Here is a 26,097-nt window from a genome sequence, read left to right on the forward strand (position 1 = left end):
GTATAGTTACTATTACTATCTCTGCTTTATAGTTGAACAAATAAGTTATGATGCCCAAGGTCAGGAGGCAGTAACTGGCAGAGCTGAGGTAAAAATGCAGGCAGTCTGGGCCTAGGGGCCATGCTCTTAACCATGATACTATTCTGTCCTCCTTGATCTAGCAGTAACGTGCAAGATGGTGAAGAGTGCCAGGGAGAGAAGTGGAAATGGGGGCTACGTAGCCTAGCTACCTACCTAACTTACCAACGAGCTCAGGGACATTGGGCTGAGGACCTGTACTATGCAGTGAAACAGGAAAGGTGGAAGGAAGGGAGGCAGGGAGGGAGGGAAGGGAAGAGAGAAAGAGAGAAGGGAAGAAAAGGTAAGAAGGTGATTGAGAGGAGGCACAAGGGAGGTTTCTGGAGAACTAGCCTGTTTCTTGATCTGGGTGCTGGTTACATGGGGTATGTTTAGTTTGTTAACTCTCAGCAAGCTGTACTTTTTATACGCATATTTTCATGAACAAGAGTTAAAAGATGAAAGTATGGGTTTAAGAGGATTTGGGTAATATTACGAATGGCTTTAGCCCTCCTCTATGTATTTTCCAAATGTTCCAGAATGCCCGAGCAAGGCATGCTGGAGCTCAGAGGCTATGTGCACAGGTGCAATCACCCATGTGGATGATTCTTAAACCTCATGGTCCAGCCTGAGACATGTAGCAGCCCAAATATCAGCTGGGCCACCAGCAACGTGGTGTCATGGTTAAGAGAGCGGCGTTAAGAACTACAACGGCTGTCCTTTGCACTTACTAGCTGTGTGATTTTGAACAAGCTACTTCCCCTCTCTGCCTGTCTTCCTTTCTGCAACTGTAGAGCTGGTATAACAGCGCCTAACTCACAGGGCTTTACTGCACATTGAACGAGCACTTACAACCGTACCTGGCACATAGAACACACCACTAAATTTTAGCTCTTGTCCTCACTATTCAGGCTCATAGCCATGGTCTTCTCTCTTACATCAGTTGCCATATACTTTTCTTCATCATTTTCCCATTATTTAAATAATTACTACTCCCTGCCATGTTTCAAAAAGAATTTAAGGAAGATTTGTTTTAGTTACTATTCAAGTAGTACAATCATATTATGAAAATCTGGAAAACAGAAAATCAGGTATTATACTTTTGGGAGTGTAGTCATCCTGCGGCTGCTGTGAAATGCCTGAAGTGATCTACAGGCACAAACTATAGCTGTTACATTACAGACACCATAAAAGGGCCTGTCGCAGCAGACAGGACTATGGAGCCACACCAGGCAACATACACTCAAGAAACAGCCACAACTTTTTATTCTCAAAATTTTCAGTCCCATAGAAAAGTTAGAAGGATAGTACAATATACCCTTCACCTCCATACATCCTTCACCTAGATTCACCCTTTAACATTTTGCCACATTTGCTTTCTCCTCTGTCTCCCCCCGACACACTTTTTTTTGCCAAGTCATTCGAAAGTTAAGTTGCAGATATCATGTCATTTTATTCATAAATACTTCAGCTTTTATCTCCTAGGAACAAAGACACTATCCTTTATAACCATAATACCATATCACACCCAAGGAATTTCACAGTTACACAGTACTGTTATCTAATACACAGTCTATATTTTTTCTAATTGCCCTAAAAATAACCTTTTTTTTCCAATTCAGGGTCCAATCAAGGATCATACATACATTTAAACTGTCATGTTTTCTTTGATCTAGGACAGCTCCAGCACCTTGCCATGTTTTCTTTTAGAGCATTGACATTTTTGAAGAGTCCAGGCAGCTGTCTTGTAAAATATCCCACAATCTGGATTTACCTGACTATATGCTCAGGATTCAATTCAGGTGAAACATTTTTGGAAAAGTGCTACATGGGGACTTCCCTGGTGGCGCAGTAGTTAAGAATCGCCTGCCAATGCAGGGGACAGGGGCTCAGTCCTTGGTCCGGGAAGATCCGACATGCCGCAAGCAACTAAACCCGTGCACCACAACTATTGAGCCTGCACTCTAGAGCTTGTGAGCCACAACTACTGAGCACACGTGCCACAACTACTGAAACCCGTGCACCTAGAGCCCGTGCTCGGCAACAAGAGAAGCCACCACAATGAGAAGCCCACGCACTCCAACAAAGAGTAGCCCCCGCTCGCTGCAACTAGAAAAAAGCCCACGTGCAGCAACGAACACCCAATGTAGCCAAAAATAAATTAAATAAATAAATAAATAAAGTGTTACATGGTTGGTGCTTTATATTTCACAGTGTAACATGTAAGGAGGTACATAGTAGTCATTTGTTCCATTTTTGTGTTGCTACATTTGATCATTTGGTTAAGCTGATGCCCACCCAAACTTTTCCATTGTAAAGGTATTCTTTTTCTCTTCGTAGCGCATAAGTAATCTGTGGAGAGATTCTTTGAGTCCTTGTGACTATGTTATACGCCAACAATCTTTCTTATCTGATAGTTTTGACATCTGTTGATAATGTACCTGAATCAATGATCACATTAGTGTTGCAAAACAGTCACTGTGATGTTTACTGTGTGGCTGAAATGAACCCTTGCAAATCAAATCCCGCTTTTCTCCCCACTTGCGTTATTATTTCAGAACTATAACATCAGAACTATTTCAGAGGTTCATCTGCTTGACTCCACCTGACAGTGATTCATAACACCTGTTCTACATTTCTCTGATCTTGATCCACATGAGCAGGTACATTAAGTGCAAACAAACATATAAATGTACTGGCTTAAGCACTGGGCAGGAAGCTACCTGTCTATACAAGCAAGAGGTTGCCTAGTCTTTAGAGCCCCATTTCCTATAGTAGATCAAATTCCATGTCAAGAAATGTCTATTTTCCAGGAGCTGAAATAGGTCAGTTGGGAGAGCATTAGACTGAAGAAAGGTCTGTTTTCTCAAAGACAGTTCTATATCGGCATCAGTTACAGGCATCAAAGAAGGGAGAGAAGGGGACACAGTGGGTTCAGGCAGTAGACTCCTGGCACAATCTTAAAACATTAAAAGATTGTGCAGGGGACTTCCCTGGTGGTTCAGTGGTATAGAACCCGCCTTCCAATGCAGGGGACGCAGGTTCAATCCCTGGTCAGGGAACTAAGATCCCACGTGCCACGGGACAACTAAGCCCATGCATGTGCCACAACTACTGAGCTTGTGTGCCTCAACTAGAGCCCACTTGCCGCAAACTACAGAGCCCATGTGCCCTGGAGCCCACGTGCCCTGGAGCCTGCGTGCCACAACTAGTGAAGAGAAAACCCGCACGCCACAACTAGAGAGAAGCCCGCGTGCCACAACGAAGAGCCTGTATGCCGCAACGAAAGATGCCCCATGCCACAACTAAGACCCGATGCAGCCAAAAATAAATAATAAATAAATCTTAAAAAAAAAAGATTGTGCAGACCTAGACGCTAGGATAGTACCAAATCACATGAGCCAGCTGCTTCAAGCAGCCTGCTTCCCCCGCCCCTGTGAATGATACTTCTTCCCATCAACAGTCCTTTAGAGTCCAAACAACATCCCCAGACCAGCTGCATTAGAATCCCCTGGGAAGCTGGTTAAGAAACAGATGCCCCAGTCCCACCTCTGACCGACTGAATCAGAGCCCTCCGGGAGCGTTTGGGACTCAGTGTGTTGAGATCCCAGAGGATCTCATGAGCAGCCAGGTTTGGGAACCCTTGCTTACAGAAGACCCACTGTAGTCTTCAAAAGGGTACTATCCCATAGGCTACACAATGATAGATGGTAGTTAAGGATCAGTCCCATTACATGATGGCCAACCAGCCAACAACTGACCCCCAGGGGTCTGAAACGAGGACAGAGGGTTTCAACCTACATGGTCAATTGCACCCCCAATTTATAGCCTACTCAAGGCTGAAAAAAAAGTCACTATACTCAGAGAAGTTGCCAGATCTATGGTTCTCCAAATTTAGTCTCTACCAGAGCATCTGGGAACATCACCCACCAAAGATTCTAAGTCAGAGATCTCCTCTGGGGCCCAGGAATGTGTGCTTGCAACAAGCTCTCCAGCTGATTCTGATGCAGGGGTCCAAGGACCATACTTTGAGAGACCCTGGCCTAGATGCTAGTCTGCTCCTATCTATGACAGTCAAAGAGCAAGAGTTGGATAAAATTGTGTTGGCTTTCATTTGAAAACTACTTACCAAACCAAAGACACAAAATATAAAGTCATATGGGAAATGTTTCTGAGCAATTAATTAACCACACAGAAACATTCAGATGATATGAAACCCTCCATAAAAGGTACTGAATTCCACTCCGACATTTCATTCCACTTGAGGACTAGAGGCAGGCTGAGTCAAGGGCACGCGACCAAGGCTCCCAGCACAAAAGTCCCCACTTCCGGTTCCATATTAGCAGTCTCCAGAAGGGCACCAGGGGCACAGGACCATCCCCTGGAGGGCACTTGAATCATGTGAATCAAACAGTATTTCTGACTGTCAAGGTCCTGCCTGATTCCAACTTCCCGTTCACACTGTGAGCGAGCAAGTTCAAGGTAATTCGTTCTCTCTCTGCCCTATCCTCTACTGTGAACACTAGACTTAGCCAAGATTAACATGTGTGCTCGTGCCCCAGAAATGGAGGTGGCTAGGCCACTGGCATCAGGGAGGAAAGAGTGTGCTAATTGTGGGAAAAGGGGGAGACAGAGGAAGTGCTGGTCAGCTCCATGCTGAGCTGGCCTTTGGCTCGCTGGGAATCAGAAGTATGGCTGGCAGACTGCAACCAAGGCTCAGGGTGTCAAGGACTCCCGCTGCAGGAGGTCATATGACATATCCTTCCCTCCCATGGCCCAGGCAGCTTTCCACCCAGGAAACGCCAGGAAACAAGCCACCCTTATGGTACAAATGCGGTATAGCACTCCCAGGAAAGGTCCTTCCACGGACATCAAAATATACCTTCAGGTTCCCAACCCAAGCAGGCTCATGGTGAAAGGACAAGCACACCAGCCAGCTCCTGGGGCTCTTACCTGACTGGAACACATATCTGGCCAAGCCTTGCATTAGTTCTGCTGGCCATGTTGGGGGCGCAGACTCCCCTGTTTCTCTCTTCAGACGAAATGTCAACTCAAAGCCAAAACCACTAGGTCCATCTGCTCCTGTGAATCTGGAAGGAATAAAAAGCAAATGTTTTTTGTTTAACTACCTTAGGGAAAACACTGTTTCGTTGTCTAATTAAAGTTCTTTCCCTTTTTGGGTAGGCTCGGCATCCAAACACCCTAGTCGGAAGAATCTTGAGCCTTGAGGGGAGGAAGGACCTCGATAGCCAATACGGAACAAGAACTCTAGCCTTGCCCTCCTGCCAGCTACAGCACATGTGTATGACCTCAGCCCCGCCAATCAAATTCCCCTGCTGGTACTCTGAATTACGAGTTCCAGGTTTTGTGGCTCTGGAACATTCCTTTCTGTATGATTGAGTTAAAACCCTACAAAGGGAGATGGGTCACTAGGGCAAAGGGAAGATTTCCATTACTGAAAATAACCCTTACACTCTTTATTCCTTCAAGGTATTAATAAGCACCTACTTACTTTGCTAAGGATATATGTCGTACTGTATGAGGATGAGACCCTTTCTCCACTCCCACCTCCACCCTGCCCCACAAGGGGACAATCCTTGGGCTAAACTGGCTGGCCTCCAAACTCAGCATTTGAGGATGGGTCCCAAAGCAGATTCCAAATATCCAAATACTGGGCGGGCCCATGATCTTCCTGAAAGCCAGCACCCCACATGCACTCATCAATCAGCACATGCTCTTCCTGAAACCTGGCACCCTGTGTGTACTCTTCAATCACTGGAACCTTGAGGAAGCAGAGTTTGCCCTCCCTTCCCATCCCCAAGTGGCCCAGAATGATGGTGGCCACAAACATCATAGGGAGATGAGGCAGGGGGAGCAGTGCCTGCCTCGCTGTCTGCTAGGAAACGCCCAGGAGGCTGAGTGTCCACAGGAGTCCCTGAAATGGACTTCTGCCAGAGAGGGAACTGATGTGGACGAGAGAGCAACGCTGGTTGGTGGTGGCGCCTCCTGGGGTGAGGGAAGCATTCAGGGAGGGGCTCCTGAGAGTTACAGGAGGCTTGCCAGCATGGGAAGAGCTAAAAGTTAAACTATGTTCATGATATAATTTTCAGTAATAATATCTTGTACAAACATGAGCCACAATGATTATACACATTTAACCTCCTCAGCATACAAATACAAGCCATAAAATAAAATGACAGCCAACACCTCCTTGTGCGCCAAGCTACCGGAACAGGCGGTCAGAGGGGAGAATGCTGAAGGGGCAGTGATGCAGTCAGTGCCCAACCCTGGGATTCCACGTGGCATCTTTCCTCCATCATCACCATCATCGTCCCCAAGGGGCCGGGCCGGGAGACTGGGCAGAAAGAGGTGCTAACGTCTCAGAAGCTCTGACATCAGGGCTAGCCCTGCTTGTGTACCCAGGAGTTAGTCCAGCCCTCCTGCACTGGCTGCAGTGAGGAGCTCACCTCTGATAAGCTAAGTCCTCTAAAGGACTGAAAAGGAGCCTTAGAATCACTATTTTCTCTGAGTATGTATAATTGTGGGAGGCACACTCCCTTTTGAGGGTACACTCCTAGAATTTTGGAGACCGGGCTAGAAGATGCTTGGCAGGATGCAGTGTAAGCTATTTTCCTTCCTTGCTGAATTGCCCTGTGTGGGGGCAATTCTATGCAGAAAGGCTGAGGGAATAGCTAAGCAAGCTGAGGCTGTAAGAGCTGCCTCCCAAGGGCTATAGGCTCGCGAGGGGTATGAAAACCTGGGGTAATGCAAGACTGACTTGGAGTTAAAACCCTACAAAGGGAGATGGGTCACTAGGGCAAAGGGAAGATTTCAAGCAGCCGCCAATTAGAGGCAGCTTTGTAAAATGTATTAGACCATTACTCCCAGGGCTTTCATCTCAGGCCAAGAAAAATACATGATTTCTAACCGCAAAAACTTGAGAAACAGACTAAAAGAAACATGCTCCTCAGACTGTGCGATGGGGTGAAACCTCAGATGCAGAGAGAGTAGCCACATGCATCCAAGCAGCAAGGGCTGTGCACACACGCACACGCGTGCATGGGTGTGCATGCACGCACACGCATTTCTACGCCATCTGCCTCCACACGGGGTGCTTTCTGGGCCAGCTCTGCGGTGGGCAGGCCGGCCCTCACTCAGCTGGCTGAGACGGACAGGTCTGGCCAGATGGTCTCCACCTGCGTTTGATTACCACCCACCAGGCTGGCTGGATGCAACCTCTAAACTCTGAAACATGAGTTTGGAATGGCCCAGCCTCAGGATAAACACACAACCTGGAGCCTGTCAGAAGGCCTCTTCTTCAAAGCAGATTGCTCAGGCAATAGCCCAGTGACAAGGTCATTCAGTCTTTAAGGTCCCCTGGAGAGGCCTGGCCTGGTCTGCATTCCCTCAAGTGAGGGCTTCTCCAGCCAAAGCAGATTTATCTGACCAGACGATGAAGCCCCTCCTGGAGAGCGGCTGTCTCGTGCATCCTCCAAGAAAGGAAAGCATGAGAGGAAATCGGCACGTGCTGCAGAAGGTGGGATCTGGGTCAGAGCAAAGAATCTTTCTAACGCCGAAGGCTGCTAAAATACTGGCTGGTGGGAAAGGGGCCCAGTGGAATTTCTTCCTACAGAGATTCTTAAAGGAATATACTACAGATCCCCCCCAGTCTGGCAGGGAGGGGTTCTAACTGTCTTGTTGCAGAAGGATGGATGAGACGGCCTCTCAAGATTGTTTCCAGCTCAAGAACTTCTGATCCTGCTCACTGAGGTGCTCAAGGGAGAAGCTGGCTTTGTCCCAGCAGTTTAGTGAGCCTAGGCAATGGCTGTGCCAGCCTCAAGAGTAACATTAAACCTGCCAACAGGAAAAACATGTGCCTTGAATCCTGACATAGTTGTGCAACCACTGGAACCTGCCCAAAGGTCTCCCCCAAAGCACCTGATTAAGAAGGTACCAATCAGACAAACAGGAACCTGGGAGAGACTTTCTAGAGTGTGGGTAAGCAGAAAAAGCTGACCTAAAAGTTGGCATCTCATGCTCAACACCATTAATTATTAGGAAAATTCAAATCAAAACTACAATGAGGTGCCACTTCATACCCTCTAGGATGGCCAAAATAAAAGACAGACAGTAACAAGTGTTGACGAGGATGTAGAGAAACTGGAACACTCACACTTTGCTGGTGGGAAGTAAAATGGCAGAGCTGCTTTGGAAAACAGTCTGGCAGTTCTTCAGAAAGTTAAATACACCATATGACACAGCTGTTCCTCTCCTAGGTATATACCCAAGAAAACCAAAAACATTTTTCACACAAAAACTTGTACACTAATGTTCACAGTAGCATTATTCATAATAACCAAAAAGTGGAAGCAACCAAAATGTCATCAACATATAAACGGATAACCAAAACATAGTATATCCATACAATGGAACATTATTTGGCAATAAAAAGGAATGCTGTACTGATTATTTGCTATAACATGGGTGACCCCTGGAAACATTATGCTAAGTGAATGAAGCCAGATACAAAAGACCACATATTGTATAATTCCATTTATATGAAATGTCCAGAATAGACAACTCCACAGAGACAGAAAGACTAGTGGTTGCCAGGGGTTGGAGAAGGAGAGAATGGGGAATGACTCCTAATGGGTATAGAGATTCTTTTTGGAGTGATGGAAATGTTCTGGAATTAAATAATTGTGATGATTGCACAACCTTGTGAATATACTAAAAAGCACTGAATTGTACACTTTAAAAGGGTGAATCTCATGGTATGTGAATTATATCAAAAAAAAAAAGCTGGCATCTCAGATACACCTAAATGCTAGGGGAAGCAGGGCCAACCATGTCAAGTATGCCAGGCCTTTACCTGGCTCTATCTACTAATAACCACTACAATTAACTGAATACCTACTAAGTTTGAGGCCTTGTACTAAGCACTTTTCTGATGCCATATTATTTAATTCTCCAACAACCCTGTGACTCAGCCATTGTTATCCTCATTTAACTAACATATGAGAAAAAGACACTTGAGAGAGTTTAAGTAATGTTCTGTAAGTCATCCAGTAAGCAAGTGGTGGACTTCAGACTTGAGGTCTGCCTGACTCCAAAGCCCATCTTCTTATTGCTGTGTGACCTCAGGCAAAATATTTAACCTCTCCATGCCTCAGTTTTCGCATCTATAAAATGGGGATAATAACAGTAACTATTTCAGAGTTGTTGTGAGGATTAAATATTCAGAAACCACCTGGAACACTATAAGCATTATATCACACTAAGTGAAAGAAGGCAGTTACAAAAGACCATATGTTGTATGAATCCATGTATGTGATATGATAAATAATATAATTTGTAATATATTATATATTTATATTACATATAATGTCAAGCATAGGCAAATCTATAGGAACAGAAAGTAGATCAGTGACTGCCTCAGGCTGAGGACTAAGGACAAATGCAGAGTCACTGCTAATGGGTGTGGGGTTTCTTTTGAGGGTGATAAAAAAAGTTCTAAAATTAGTTTATGGTGATGGTTACACAACTCTTGAATATACTAAAAACCACTAAACCACTAAACCGTATACTAAAAACCACTAACCGCACACTGCATGGTATGTGAATTTTATCTCAATAAAGCTGTTTTTAAAACCTGAAGGGAAAAAAACCCAAAGAACTAATAGTAAAAAAAATTCACAAACTATAGCTATAGATATATTCCCCTTAAGCATACAACAAGATGGTCAATCTCACTCATTTGCAACTCAAAAGCAAATTAAAAAAACAATGATACCATTATCACTTCTCAGATTGGCAAAAATTTTAAAGTATGACATTACAATCTATTGATGAGGCTATGAAAAAGGTATTTTCATATGTTGCTGGTGGGGATACAAATTAGTACAACCTCTTTGGAGGGGAAGTTAGCAACACCTAACAAAATTACATATTGTTTACCTTTTTTTTTTGGACATGCTGCACAGCTTGCAGGATCTCAGTTCCCTGACCAGGGATTGAACCTGGGCCACAGCAGTGAAAGCCCAGAATCCTAACCACTAGACCACCAGGGAACTCCCATCATACCGTCTACCTTCTGACCCAGCGATCCCACTCTAAGAATTTGTGATCCCCAAATATTGGAAGCAACTAAATGCCCATTCATAGGAGAGTGGTCCGAAGAGTACTATGCAGATATAAGAAAGAATGAGGAAGAGCTCTACAAACTGATATGGAAACTGTTAAGTAAAAACAACAAACGAGTACTATAGCATGCCACCTTTTGAGGAACAGAAAAGGGAAGACAGGAAAATGTACATGTATCTGCTCATTTCTGCAAAAAGCAACACAGGAAGGATAAATCAGAAGTAAGATTGGTTATCTACAGGCAATAGCAATAGGAGGGAATCAGGTGGAAAGTACTGCGTGGTGTGGGATGTATGAGTGTATGACATTTCTCTGAATATACATTTTTTTGGATCAATGATAATGCTTTCACATACTCAAAATAAACAAGGATGGAGGAAAATGCTAAATGTAATACAAACATAAATTAGTGAACTGAACTGTACTTCACACTGAAGAGGGGAAAAAAAGAAGCCACCCAAGTACCTTACGTACACAGTATGTTGACCATATGTCATCAGGCTAAAGCCAAAAAGTACAGTAAAATACTGAACCCTGGTTAGTAGGTTTACTTTTTGCAGTGTTATGAGTTGGTAATTCTGAAACTACCTTCTGTGTAAATGTACTGTGGATAATGAGAGCCAGGTTTCTCTCATTGTCAGAAATGTTAAAAACTGGTAAACATTTCAAAGTTAGAAATACATAAAAAAGGATGGACAGAATGAGCCTCACAGGTATAATTTTGGAATTAAAGGTATCAATATGGTATTTAAGAGAGGAATAGATATAGAAATAGATAAAGATGTGGGTGTGGGTGTGATATATGTGTGTGTATTTCCTAGCTCTCTCCACTAAGTGACACCCCAAAAGCAATGATAACTCCTAGCACTCAGATTTTGGTGCCTAAATACCATCTGCCATTAAAAGAAAAGAGCTCACTGGAGAAATGGCTGAATCTAGGGTTGGGAAAGCACAAAATGAGCCTGGAACTTTTCATTGTGCCAGAAGGTAAGTAAGTACTTGAAGAATGATGGGAACATGTCAAAAGTAGAGAGAAGCCAAACTGAAGGGCTCCCACTGGCCAAATCTAGGACAATTTGAGCATTGAAACAAATGGTATTAACAAATTATAACCTATTAAAGTAAAAATCCATGACTCCACACTGATTGCAATGGACCTAGTAACATTGGCTCTATAGATTTTGGACTTACCAGCCTCCATAATTACATGAGCCAATTCCTTATTTTATGTATATATGAGGGGTAGCAGCTTTTCCCTCTTGTGTTTGGAAAAAGCCTTTTCTATAAATATATTCTGTGGTATTTATAAAACATTTAGAAACAATCTAAATATTCTACAAGTAGGGGTATTATCAGTTCTGGTGCATTGTGTGGTGGGACATTACATGGTCATTAAAAATGAGACTTTTTTTTTTAACAAGTTTATTTTCCTTTTCTTTTTTTTTATATTTTATTTATTTATTTTTGGCTGTGTTGGGTCTTCGTTTCTGTGCAAGGGCTTTCTCTAGTTGCAGCGAGCAGGGGCCACTCTTCATTGTGATGCGCGGGCCTCTCACTGTCGCGGCCTCTCTTGTTGTGGAGCACAAGCTCCAGACGTGCAGGCTCAGTAGTGTGGCTCAAGGACCTAGCTGTTCCGTGGCATGCGGGACCTTCCCAGACCAGGGCTCGAACCCGTGTCCTCTGCGTTGGCAGGCAGATTCTCAACCACTGCGCCACCAGGGAAGCCCAAAATGAGACTTCTTGAAAGCAGGAGGACTAATCCCTGAGTTTTGAGAGGCAAAGAGTTTTCCGCCTCTAACTGGTGAGGAGGAACAGGAAGTATAAGTCAGAACCCCACTCTATATCCTCTATTGTTTGCTGTTCACCTACTTCTAACTATAAGATAAAAATATAAATAACTTTTTTAAATGATCATGAAATTGGAACCTTTGTGCATTACTTGTGGGAATATAAAATGGTGCGGCCACTGTGGAAAACAGTATAGCGGTTTCTCAAAAAAATAAAATAAACATAGATTAAAGATTAAACACAGATTTATCCGATGGTTTAGCATTTCCACTTCTGGGTATATAACCGAAAGAAATGAAAGCAGGCACTTGAACAGAGTTTGTACACCCATGTTCACAGCAGCTTTATTCAATAAAATGAATATAACCCAAATGTGAAAATAACCCAAATGTCCATCAACGAATGAATGGATTTTTAAAAATGTGCTATATACATACAATGGAAAATTATTTAGCCTTAAAAAGGAAGGAAATTCTGACACATGCTACAACATGAATGAGCCTTGAAGACATTATGCTAAGTGAAGTAAGCTAGTCACAAAAGAACAAACATTATATGATTCCACTCACATGAGGTCCCTAGAGTAGTCAAATTCAGAGAGGCAGAAAACAGAATGGTGGTTGCCAGGGGTTATGGGAAGAGGTGAATGGGATGTTATTGTTTAATGGGTATAGAGTTTCAGTTTGAGAAGTTGAAAAAGTTCTGGAGATGGCTGGTGGTAATAATAATTCCACTAAATACATCAAAAATGATTAAAATGATAAATTTCATGTTATATATATTTTACTAGAAACAAATGGTTTTAAAAAAGCATGAAACAAAACTTACTATAATGTGTGATCCAAAATATTTGACACACACAATGTAAAAATATACGAGAAAAAGGAAGAAAATGCAATAAAATTATTGAATATTATAGTGGCTATCACAATACAATTTTTCTTTTTCAAACTTCTTTGTATTTTCGAAGTTTTTTACCATTTATACCCTCCAGTCTAGACTGTAAACCCCACAAGGGCAGGACTGTGTCTTGTTCACTACTGTATCTGCCCATCTAGCCTGCCAGGCTTCTCACAGAACCTGTTGGCTAAGTGTCCATACTGGACACTCATGGTATGACAGGAGAGTCCTGTGGTCAGTGCCCATTTTTTCTAGGGGTGGCCTGGATACTTCTGAAGCAAGAAACGCTGGGCCAGCTAAGAATGCCACTGACCTTGTGAAGGTAGTACCTCTGAAGTCAGGTCTACAGACTGTGGCTCAGTCTCAAGCTCAGTGCTGGTGTCAGAAGAAAAGGAAGAGGGGACCATTTTCCTCTGGAGACATATGGCACAGGAGGACAGCCCAGTCCAATTCCAGAATCAAGACTGATGTCACTTCATTCCCTACAAAAGCTCCTGTTGGGCTTCCCTGGTGGCGCAGCGGTTGAGAGTCTGCCTGCCGATGTAGGGGACACGGGTTTGTGCCCCGGTCCGGGAGGATCCCACATACCGCAGAGCGGCTGGGCCCGTGAGCCATGGCCGCTGAGCCTGCGCGTCCGGAGCCTGTGCTCCGCAACAGGAGAGTCCACAGCAGTGAGAGGCCCGCGTACCGCCAAAAAAAAAAAAAAAAAAAAGCTCATGTTGTCCTTCCTCCCCTACCCACTGGTTCCAGGCTGGCTGGAGAACTGGGTAAAAACAGGTCTTTATCCTGGGGCTGGTCTTCCCTTCCAACCAGCCCTCCTCCTTGGGATCAGGCTTTGTTCCCTGCTTTACTGAGTTTGATATTCTCTCCCAGAAGAATGGAGCCTCTAGGTCCCATCCCAGGGGAACAGACAGAAAAGCTTTTCCTTTGGTGTCCTCCCTCCAAGTGCAAACACACATCCCCAGCTGGACCCAGCGATTACAGAAAGAACTGAAACGAAGACCTCCAGTAGCTCTGGGGCTCGGCACAGGAGGCTGCCTATCTCTTCTCCACAAGCTCTCTGCCTTCCAGGGCAACACCAAGCAAGTGCAAGGACCATATATCCAAACTCCAGCACATGCTTGGAGCACCAGCTGCCTTTACTATCTGCACCAAGTTTCTTGAGAAGGTCAGTCTGCTCCAAGGCCCTCAGTGCTGGCCCAAGCCCCATGACGCCCTGGGATTGGCCACTACTCTGCCCCTTACACCCATGCAGAGAATAAAGAGCTGCCTGGCAAACAGAGGGCATCACTGGAAACCACTTCACTAGGGAAAACAGACTGTGAGCATTTCCCCATGCATGGCCTCTATCTGTCCCCTAGGGGACTTTCTAGGTGAAGAAAGAGGGACAAAAGCCCGAGCCCTGCTTTCTCCAGGGCTCAGCTCCTGCCACCTCCTTACCACACACAGTTTCCCCAGGTAACCTCATAAAATGGTTTCCAGCACCAGGTCTGTGTTGAGGATTCCCAAATCTATCCCCAAGCAAAGGACCAAACCCAGACACCGCAAACTCAGTACATACAAATCTGAACTCAGTATCTCCCCAAACGTGATCCTTCTCCATCTTTCTCTAACTGAAGACGAGTACTACTATGGTAGCCTGTATAATGGCTCCCCAGATATACACATTCTAATCTGTGGAACCTGTGTATGTTACCTTCCATGGCAAAAGGGACTTTGCAGATGTGATTAAGGATCTTGAGATGCTAGATGATAATCTGGGTGAGCTCAAGGTAACCATACGAGTCCTTAAAAGTGGAAGGGAGAGGCAGAAGAGTAGGTCAAAGAGATGTGACATGAGGACTTGGCCTGCATTGCCAGTTTTGAAACTGGAAGACGGGGCATGAGCCAAGGAAGGCACGTAGCCCCTAAAAGCTGGTAAAGGAAACGGAATATAGTCCAACTGACACCTTGATTTTAGCCCAGTGAGACCCATGTCAGACATCTGACCTCCAGAACTGTAAGATAATCAATGTGGTAATTTGTTATGGCAGCAATAGGAAACTAGTACAGCCACTAAGCCAGAATCCCAGGAGTCATGCTCCAGCCCTCCCTGTCCTCCTGTGCAGCCAGGCTGGCAGTCACTGAGGTCTGTTGACACTTCCTCCTCCCTCCTCAGCAGCTCTCAAATCTGTTCTCTTCTCTCCATCCTCACTGCCACACCATGGGTTGGCCTTTTTTTTCCCCTAAGGTAGAGTCGATGTACAGTATTATGTAAGTTTCAGGTGTACAACATAGTGATTTACAATTTCTAAAGGTTATATTTCATCTAAAGTTATTATAATATGTTGGTTATACTCCCTTCATCCTACACTTGGATGGCCAACACTGCTCTTCCTCACTGATCTCCTGCCTCCTGCCCTATTCAGTTCTTCACTCTGATGTTCTCAAAATGGGATATGATGTACCTCTCCCCTGCTAAAAAATCCTCCAATGCCCACCCCCACTCCAAACCTTCAGGGTAAAGTGCAGACTTCTCAACAAGACCACCGGGAACTGGGTCGCCCTCACCTCCTCGGCCTCACAATGAATGAATGACTGGCAGATCCCTGACACACTAATGACTTCCTCACCTCTGAGACTCTGCACAGGTTGTTCCCTTTTTCTCTGCCCTCTGCTCATCTTCAGGAAAGCTCAGGTGTTACCTTCTCTGAGCTGGGTACCTGTGCTGAGTATCTTCAGTTTGCTCTTCTAGGTCCATCCCCACCGTGGCAGACAGATCCTGAGGTGGCCCCCACGACCTCTGCCTCCTGTGTTCATGCCTTTGTGGAATCCCCCCTCCATTTTTTTTTTCAAGTATTTATTTATTTATTTCGCTGCACCGGTCTTAGTCGCAGCACGCGGGATCTTCGTTGCAGCGTGCGGGATCTTTAATTGCGGCATGTGGGATCTAGTTCCCTGACCAGGGATCGAACCCGGGCCCTCTGCATTGGGAGTGTGGGGTCTTAACTGCTGGACCACCAGGGGAATCCCGGAATCCCCCCTCCTTGAATGCGGGTAGGACCTGGGACTTGCTTTTAACCAACAGAACATGGCTAGGTGATAGAATATCACTCTCATGATTATGTTACATTATGTAAGACCATGTCTTGCTAGCAGTTGCTATCACCATTGCTGGCTCTGAAGAACTTTCCAGGACTCTTGCAAGGAAAGAAATTCTGCCAATAACCTGAGGGAGTTTGGAAGTACTAGATACTTCCCCAATGGAGCCTCAGATGAGAATGCAGGCCAGCTGACACTGATTACAGCCTTGTGAGACCCTAAGCAGAACACTCAGCTCAGCTACACCTGGACCCCCGACCCAGAGGAGATGTGAGATTATGTGTGCTATTTTGAGCTACTAAATTTGTGGTAATTTGTATTGCGGCAATAGAAAACCAACACACCCACCTTGCTCTCTGCCCTTTAAGGCTGACCTCTGTGGGGCTTCTGAGCCTTCTGGCTTCCACTTGGGTTCAGCCAGTGGAAGCCCTAAAGGAAATCAGAGGGAGGAAGGAGAGAGAGATCAGGGCTCCCTCCCTTTGAGACTACCTGAGGCTGGCCATGCTCCTCGACTGAAGGTTAGGGCTAAAGGTCACTCTGAGGAGGGACACTCTACACAACTCTTTCCTTCTAGGTTCTCAAATCTCACTCCCTCCTCTGGTCCCGTCAGCGCTAGGAGAGCAGCAGCCAAGCCAACCGCTAGCCCTGCATTAGTGCACTATCCTCTATGGTGCCCTTCCCTTATAAACAAACCCTCCCCCATCATCCTACTTTGAAGGTACCAAACTCTTTCTTGTTGGGTCCCTGACCAATATAGGGCACCTACCACTCTTCCTTACTCCTGTGCAAACCACCATCACAGGACCCTCCTTGCTGTACTGTAACTGCCTTCCTAGCTCTCCCATTAGGACTGGATTTGCCCCTTTTTGCACCACCAGTGACTGGCAAAGAAGTGCTCAGTGAAGGCTTGCTGAACAAGGGAACAGAGTGAGACTAAAATATTTACTAACTAGACTAAATCTGAGAAAAGAGGCAAAGTTTTACAAGATTTAGAATACTGGGCAAGGGATAAGGAGGCAAATGCCAGCCCAAGGTTATGAGCTGAAGGGCTTAGGCAGAGTGGTGAGCCGGCCCAGCAGTGCAGGGAAGCTGGGAAGTGAGGAAGGGAGACACAAGAGATTCTTAGTCTTGGGCTCTTGGGCTCTTTGAACCCTCTGGAGGTCCCAGGGTGGACTTAGGGAAGAAATTGCATAAAATTGTACTACCCTAGGGTCCTAATAAGATGCTAGAGAAGAGTCCAGTGACATAGGCAAGCATACGGGCAGTGGAGGTCACCTGAGCTGACACAAAGCCCAGCTCCACCACTTGCTAGCTGACCCTTGGGCAAGTTAATTTCCATGTGCCCTGGAGTCTCCTCACCTATTAAACTGGGAGAAGAATATTTGCTTCATAGGGCAGTTGGGAGGCTTTTAATGGATGGCACAGTGTCCAGCACCAGCAAGTACACAAACAGAGAGGCCAGTATTCATCCTTCCCTTGCTTAGTGCTCAGTAGAAGCAGTCCTGCTCATCATTTCTCCCTGAGAACAACAGCAGATGCCTCTAGCTTCCCTACCCTCTAGACTCTGCAGCTTAATCAGCTCCGTCCTTCAAGAGCTGCCTGGATCTTCCAGCTTTGCCCAAGTTCCTGACCTTGGATCCCTCAAACCAGGCCCAAGATTCTTCCTGACTGCTTCCATGCTTTGAGTGAAGCCATTACAACAGAATTCAGTAAACAATTACAAAATAAACATTTGCAAAGATTATGTTTTTATTTTGAACAATTCACAATTACTGATACTTCATGAGCTGTTTTCGAATGGTGTTTGGCGACTACACAAGTACTATTCGAGGTAATAAAACTTTGTAAAATTCTTTTCCAGTATGTTTATATGGTAATATTCTGATAGTTAAGATTTTTAAAACACTTCCAGCTATATTATATTAATTTTGCACAATCTTAAAGGAAGGGAAAAAAAGAAAGAAAGAGAAAAACCGTATCAGTTGAGACTCTGCACCCTCACACTGAGCTGGGATTCTCATGAGTCTACAATGCGGGGCAGGCACCTTTGAGTTTTAACTCTGAGTAGCAGATACTCTTTCTACTACAACCAGACTCGTGGAATGCATTTGCCTACTCATGTAGATGTTTCCTGAGATCCCTTGCTGGGAGCCAAGTACCATGTTCCCACAGCATTCCTCAAGTTTAAAAACAGTAGCTCCCAGGACTGATTTAGCTGAGAACCCAGCTAAACAAACTACCTGGCTCCCAACACTTAGGGTGGCTTAACTCTATCCTGGGCTTTCAGTGAGCAAAGAGCTTCCCAGACTGAGAACTGAATCTAAGAAAAGCACCAAGCTAAGAGCAGCAGACGCTTTCTCTGCAGAATGGTGAAAGCTGATCACCCCACCCTACTGGAGACCGACTGTACCTTCTTTCCTCTACTCCCATCCACCACCAAAGAACCCAATGGTCAGTCCCCAGAGGGATTCCAAGCCCGCCCCGTGCTCTATAGGAATTCTGGGCCAAGGAAGAGCCTGGTGCTTGAGTTCCTTGGCATCACTATGACAGCCCCCACTCTTGGCTTTGGGCTAAAGCAGCATCTATACAAAGATCTTTTTTTAAAAAAAAAAAAAAAGACAGGCTAGGCCAATGGCGGCAAGATCACAGTCTGATTTGGGAAGCGAGGTGCTGTCTGCACACAGGTGTACAGCCTGGGGGCTTCTTACAGACCCAAGAGCCAGGGCATTCTGTCCAAGGACTTTCTGTCCACCCACTAGCCTCCAGGACTCTGGGAAGTCGGCCACCCCAGATCGAGACACCTGAAAGAGGGTAATGGGAAGAAACAAATCTTTTTCAGCATCTCAGTTCCCCAAGAGCAAGGATTGTACTTATTGTGTTCTGTACATGGGCACATCATGTCACAGCTAAGCAAATGCTAAATGATAATAATATTCCCATTTCTGTCCAAAGAGATAATTAGGCTGAGACGTTCAATGACAAACAAGATAAGACAGTATTAAAAAGCAATGAGCTTTCCTCTTAGTCACTGCCAAAGTTAGACTCAAATATCTTAATGGTATTTCCTTTGAGCCACTTTGCTGTTTTCTTTTTAGGGAAATAAAACCATCACTCAACTCTGTTCTCTTGCCTTCACACCAGTGCTGAGTTCCCAAATTACCAGAAAAGTTTCCTAAAACCCCACTCCTGCCCCCATAATATCATCCCTTTGCTTCCCTCATCAGTCAACAGATAACAGATAATTTGTTGAATGTCACGTTCTTTGTATTGTCCTCAAACTCTCCAACCTCGTCTTGCTCTGCTGTCCTCTTCTTACCAAGCCCCAAGCATATTGGCCTTCTTTCTGTTCCTTGAACACCTCAAGGTCCTTCCTACCTCAGGGCCTCTGAACTAACAATTTTCACTGCCTACAATCTTCACACGGTTGGGTGACCAGAGCATTGTACAACTCCAGGGAGCACAAATTGCACTGAATAATATGAACGGTGCCCCTAGAGTTGCAAGACATGACAGCCCTGGCTGCCACTTTGTCACTGAAGTCTCAGTTCAAATGTGTCTTCAAGGAAAAGCCGTCACTGATTACCTGCTAAACGCAACCTCTCCACCCACCTCAACCCCTACTTCTCCCTGGGTATCTGCAGCACATCCTCCCTGCTTTATTTTCAACACGGCACCTGCGCTATCTAAAACTGTACTTATTTTTACATGTTCTTCCTATTAAAATGTAAAATCCATGAAAACGGAAATCTTGCCTGTCTTGCTCCCATGACAGCCCCAGCATTTAAAAGGTAATGTGCACTAAACACACTTCAGGAAATCAATTAAGGGATTACCATATACCAAGCACCATGCTAGGTGCTGGGGGTTCTCCCCCACCCCGATAAAGCAAGCTTCCGACCTTTTTAACAAAATCACACACCTCCTCCCAGAGAAAGGCTCTGACTCCTATGAAAATGCCCATGGAGTATCAACCCTATTACAAGTACATGGGTCCAAACTGAAGAAATCCCCGAGTGAGCTAAACGCTCAGACTTGGTGCTGGACCAGAAGAATTCTTTGCCTCTGCTGTGAGAATGCTTTCCCAGCAGCCAGAGAAATCCCAAAGCAAGGTTTTTTTTAGTTTTTCATTTATTCATTCCTTCAACAAACATTTGTTGATGCACCGGGGAAACAATGCATAAAGCTGGTATACATCCTTTCCCTAAGGGAGCTTACATTCTAGTGGGAAGGAGGGCAGACAGACAACAAACAAGCCAACTAAGTAAAATAATGTAAATGGTCATAAGTGCTTTAAAGAAAAATTAAGCAGGTGATACTGCTTCATGGAGGGGGGTTCAGGGTTCCCATTCTAAATAAGGAGATCGGGTAAGGTCTCACTAAAAGGTGATATTTGAGGAAAGACCTAAGGAGGTGAGGGAGTAAGGCATGAAGCTATCTGAGAATAGAGCTTTCTAGACATGGGGAGAGCAGGTGCAAAGGTCCTGAGGCAGGAGACTGCCTGGCACTTTGGAGGAACAGCAGCAGACTAGAGTGGGTGGAGCACAGTGAGGAAGGAGAGCAGCAGGGGATGAGGTGGATAAAAGAATCTTGGCAGCAATGGCCTTTGGCTATTACTAAAGTGAGACTGGAGGCCACTGGATGGCAGAGGAGGGACATGGTGTGGACACTGCCCCCAGCCACAGAGCTGGCATAGAACTAAGGGATCCACATTAGCAATGCTCCTGTAAAGCTCGAACCCCAAAGGCTCCCTGCTCATCTACTGCCTTCCTTCTGGGCCTTTTCTCTGTGCAAAACCCCTGGCTACGGGAATGAAAAATTGCCAGACTGGCTCCAGGAGGGCGGGAATCCAGCACGTCTGCAATCCGATATATTGAAAAAGCTAGAACGGGAAGAAGAAGGGGTTAGGGCAAGCCATGGTGTTGTCTGTCAGATTTCACTGTTTTGTCCTCTAACCAATCAAGCTTTTCAGAAGCATTTAGGAGTCAGATCCATCACAGGCAGAAAGTGCAGCCAGCCAGCTTGATCCCCTGGGACCGGCAGCCTGGGCCAGGCCCCATTCTCTAGTAGTTACCCCTCCCCACAGGCATGGCTCCTGAGCTCCTAACCTCATGCTGAAAGGCCTGAGATCAGAGTAAGGGAAACTGCTGGTCAGAGGCAAGGCTCCAAGCACGTCCAGGCATCACATGGAGGTCAGCACTTGAGAAACAAAAACATCTTGACTGGCCTCATTATGGCAAAGCTGGTTCTATGACGGGGACTCAAGAGGCCTGAGTGACACGGGAGGGAGTAGGAAGGTAAAGGACCTCTGAAGGCCACCAGCTTACACTAACCTGCTAGTTAAGGGCCTGGAGTCCAGTGAACCACATCCCTCTGAGCAGCTGCTATGAACCCATGTTCTCACTTACAAATGAGGAGACGGCCCAACCCCAAACATAGGCCTGGCCTCATTTCTGAGCCTCAGGACTCCTGCTCGCAAAGAGCCCCACACTAGGCCTCAAGGGACAGACCGCAGAAAAGGAGGCAGGGAGGTTCCGCGTGACACCTAAGGTTCTGAGGCGGTAACCAGCCCACCTCTCTGCACTGTTTCCCTGCTCAAGGACACTTCAGCCAAAAGACTGGAGGCCCCATGAAGACCAGACCAGACCAGGAGTATGCTTTTCATTACTACGTACCTCATACCCAGAACTACCCCAATAACAACTAACCCTGTAATGAGTGAACGGCTGACCCTCCAAATGAAGAAGACAGGCCAGTGATTAATGCTGGATGGGAACCAAGTGTACCCACCCATCACCTGGTAGACCCAGTGCCAGGAAAGGACAGCAGGCCATCCTTTCTCCTAGATCCACTGATCAGATCCTGCTGCAAACAGACAGTATTATTATATTATTGATTCCTATGTATGGCAGAAAGCCTCAAAAGTCCTAAATGGTAGCTCATTTATTTCAGGCAATTACCTGAGAAGGATCTTACCTGTCTCTTGGCAATTGTGCTTATACTTGTGAACCTTCTGTATAACTTGGGTACCAGGAACCTGGGGCACTCTGTAAGCCCAGTCTCAGTCTTCTGTATCCACACACCCAAGAAAGGGAGAGACAAGGAGGCTTGCGGTATTAATTTCCAGGTGACAGTGATCACCAAATCTAATCACTGATCAAGTTTCTAAGGGGCAAACAACAAGAGGAACAGCACACACTCTCAGGACTACCACCACCATGCACAGTGATTTGCATTAAAAGGATGGAGGTATTAACTGAGAGGTGGGTGGCCAGCACAGTTGGTACGTATACTACCTCAACCGCTCTTCACTTCCGTGAGAAGTCAAGCAGCAAGAGAAACGGATGTAGTTAATGCAACATGACAATGGGTAGGAGCCATCATCCCAAGCAAAAGTGCTGTTTTCAGAATTTGGAAATCCTAGCAGCCGTGGGCCAGATGAACTTAGAAAATAGCATGAGCCAAGTACTAGGGAAGCCTTGAAAGATGTTAGTCTCAAACTGAGAAACTCACGTAAGACAGAAGCCCTGCATACACTGGGCACAGCATCGCTCACAATGAACTGTTTACAGAAATCATCATAAGGACAGACGTAGGATCGCAAACAAAAGGTGATAGGATTATGGATGATTTTTTTTCTTCCTTCTCTAATTTCCAACATTTTTGGTAAAATGGTTCAACTGTCTGTCTTTGTAAATGAAAAAACACAAATTTATAACTAAAAAGTGACAACAATAATGGATGGAACAGGAAAAGTACAGGCCAGCAAAGTTTTGGACTTTAAAGAGTCTTCTTGATGCTGGTTCAGCTAAAACAGAGTTTGAGGTCTGGCTGGGGCCTTAAGGAGCCTGATGTACTCATTTCTCATCTAAGACAAGATTAAGCTTGCCAGGGTCTGCTGTTGGACAAGCTTGCACACCAGTCTTTGTAGTGTCTGTACTGGAGGGCATATCAATCTTGAACCTTGGGATTGAAGTTGTAGGCTACCAGCCTACCCAGTACCAGCTACAGACTTTATGAAAGACACCACCACTAGGGAAAAGAAGGTACAGAACACACGGGCCAACCCCAGTTAAAACCCACCGAGATGGAGGGATTCAGATGTGGACTCAGTACCTACTCAGGGGAACTAACTCACTTAATGGCTTGAGAAGTGACCAAAAGGAAAATATGCCAGAAAACACTGTCTGAACCCATGATGTAAGAAAAAGGGGTTTTGTGTTCGGGGGGGTAGAATGGGGAGGGGGAGGAGGCGAAGAACAAAAACAAAGATATATCACTGGAGAAGACATACAGATGTCAGATAAGCATATGAAAAGATGCTCAACATCATGTGTCACTGGGGAATTGCAAATTGATATAACAATGAGATATCACTCCACCCGTTAGAATGGCTAAAATCCAAAAAACTGACAATACCAAATGCTGGTGAGGACACAGAATAAGAGAAATTCTTATTCATTGCTGATGGGAATGCAAAATGGTGCAGCCACTTTGGAAGACAGTTTGGTAGTTTCTTACAAAGCTAAACATAGTCTTACCATGTGATCCAGTAATTTTACCCAAATGAGTTGAAAACTTATGTCCACAGAAAACCCACATATGAATGTTTATGGCAGCTTTATTCAAGATCGCCAAAAACTGGAAGCAATCAAGATATCCTTCAATAAGTGAATGGATAAACTATGGTATATACACACAATGGAATACTGTTCAGTGATAAAAGGAATAAGCTATCAAGCCACAAAAAGACATAGAGGAACCTTAAATGCATATTGCTTAGTGAAAGAAGTCAACCTGAAAAGGCTATATACTGTATGATTCCAACTACATGACATTTCAGAAAAGGCAAAACTAAAGAGACAGTAAAACAATCAGTGGTTGCCAGGGGTCTGGGAGGAGGGAAGAAAGAATAAAAAGCACAGGGCATTTTTAGGGCAGTGAAACTATTCTGTATGATACTCTAATGGTGGATACAGGACATGTATTTGTCAAAACACACAGAACTATGTAACAAAAAGAGTGAACCATAGGGCTTCCCTGGTGGCGCAGTGGTTGAGAGTCCGCCTGCCGATGCAGGGGACACGGGTTCATGCCCCGGTCTGGGAAGATCCCACATGCTGCAGAGCGGCTGGGCCCGTGAGCCATGGCCGCTGATCCTGCGCGTCCGGAGCCCATGCTCCGCAACGGGAGAGGCCACAACAGTGAGAGGCCCGCATACCGCAAAAAAAAAAAAAAAGAGTGAACCATAATGTAAACTAGAAGGCAATAGCTAGTAATAATGTACCATACTGGATCATCAATTGTAACTAATATACCACTAATGCAAGGGAATTAGTAACAAGGGAAACTATAAGCAGAGGAGAGAAAGGGTATATGAGAACTCTTTGGGCTGTCTGTTCAATTTTCTATAAACTTAAAACTGCTCTAAAATATAAAGCCTATTAGTTTTAAAAAACCATTACAGTAAGTCCCCTACATACGAACCTTCAAGTTGTGAACTTTCTAAGATGCGAACGTGTGTTTGCATGTCTGATCACGTAAGTTAGTTCACGTGTCTGGTGTTATCTGTAAAAGTTTGGTACCTAGGCTAACTTTGTTGGACTTAAAAACAAATTGGACTTATGAATGTGCTCTTGGAGTGGAACTCGTTCATATGTAGGGGACCTACTATACAGGAATTAAAATGCTTTAAAAAATGATGTGGGGCTTCCCTGGTGGCGCAGTGGTTGAGAGTCCGCCTGCCAATGCAGGGGATATGGGTTCATGCCCCGGTCCGGGAGGATCCCACATGCCGTGGAGTGGCTGGGCCCGTGAGCCATGGCCGCTGAGCCTGCACGTCCGGAGGCTGTGCTCCGCAACAGGAGAGACCACAACAGTGAGAGGTCCGCGTACCGCAAAAAAAAAAAAAATGATGTGACAGTCTGCATCGATATAAGGACAGAGGAAACATATATCCTCTGCTGGTTATATCACTCTGCAGGATGACAAGACAACTTTATTTCAGAATAAAAATCCTTCCCATGTTGGCCCTACAGACAGCTCAGCTAGAAGGTATGGGTACTCCCAGCTTTGAAGTGTTCCTCATTTCTATACCTCCTCCCCAGAGAGAATGATCAGATAGTCCACACATTCTGGGCAACATATGCTCTGGGTTGTGGGAATGCTGGGGCACATCCTTGACCACATAGGAAGCATGACCATGTGAACTTAACATCCAAGCCAGAAGCATCACCTTTGTACTCTTAAGAGCAGATTTTCCTGGGAACTCACTAAAAATGACCACAGTAAGGCTGCAGAAGCCTTGACTTGAATTTGACACAGGATCCTATCACCTACCCTCTTGCCAATTCCCAACAGAACTCTTTCTTCTCTACAAAGTTGCTTCAACACCCAGCTCAACATTTCCCCTACAAAGCTCTTCCTGCTTAACTATTCACACTCCATTAATCCAAGATATCTTTGAACTGAGGCGCACGATAGTAATAGAGGTCCAAGGGGGGACCTTCCTCCACACGCCCACACAGGTAGAGAAAGGGAAGGGTGAGGACTGTTGGAGCCAGACTGCCCAGGTTGATAGCCCAGCTCCAGCATTCCCTGGCTGGGTGATCATTTCCTTAACATCTCTGTGCCTCAGTTTCCTTGTAAAATAAGATTAATAATATCTATCCCATGGAGCTGTTGTAAGGATGAAATGAATTTATATAGAACACTTAGAATAGTGCCTTGCACACAGTAAGAGCTACAAGTAGTCTGCAATTATTATTACATGTTTTAATGAAGCACTGAGGACCACAGGGTGAGGGGAGACAGCCACAAAGTCACAGAAGTCAGGCAAAGCCTTAAGTTGCTTCCAGCCCCAATCCTCACTGTCGTCTTCTTTCCCAGGGACTCTGCCATCTCATATCAAGCAGATCTTGGGTTTTTTCAAGGACAGAAGCTCGGTATGACTTCTCATTGTCCCCCACCCAAACACATCACCTTCTCCAGTGTTCTGCCTGTACTGGGATATATTATCTCTGCTGGTGGGGTGTGCCGCGCAGCCTGGTGCTCTGTGGAGAGCTCGGCAGCAGGTCAGCGAGCTTCGAAAGTATGTGCAGGGGTAAGGAGACCACTCCCGTGGGGCTCAGG

The 26,097-nt window shown here is 45.3% G+C and overlaps 1 protein-coding gene across 2 annotated transcripts in view; it reads right to left on the reverse strand.

The window, feature by feature from the left end:
* SUFU (SUFU negative regulator of hedgehog signaling) overlaps positions 1-26,097 on the reverse strand; it is a 110,896-nt gene that overhangs the window by 72,468 nt on the left and 12,331 nt on the right. For both annotated transcript variants that reach the window (XM_030865476.3, XM_030865475.3), the window contains exon 3: positions 5,011-5,147. In XM_030865476.3, coding sequence (XP_030721336.1) covers positions 5,011-5,147 — 137 coding nt within the window. The remainder of the gene's footprint in view (positions 1-5,010; positions 5,148-26,097) is intronic.

Source organism: Globicephala melas, chromosome 16 (genome assembly GCF_963455315.2).
Source record: "Globicephala melas chromosome 16, mGloMel1.2, whole genome shotgun sequence".
In the NCBI taxonomy this organism is placed as follows: Eukaryota; Metazoa; Chordata; class Mammalia; order Artiodactyla; family Delphinidae; genus Globicephala; species Globicephala melas.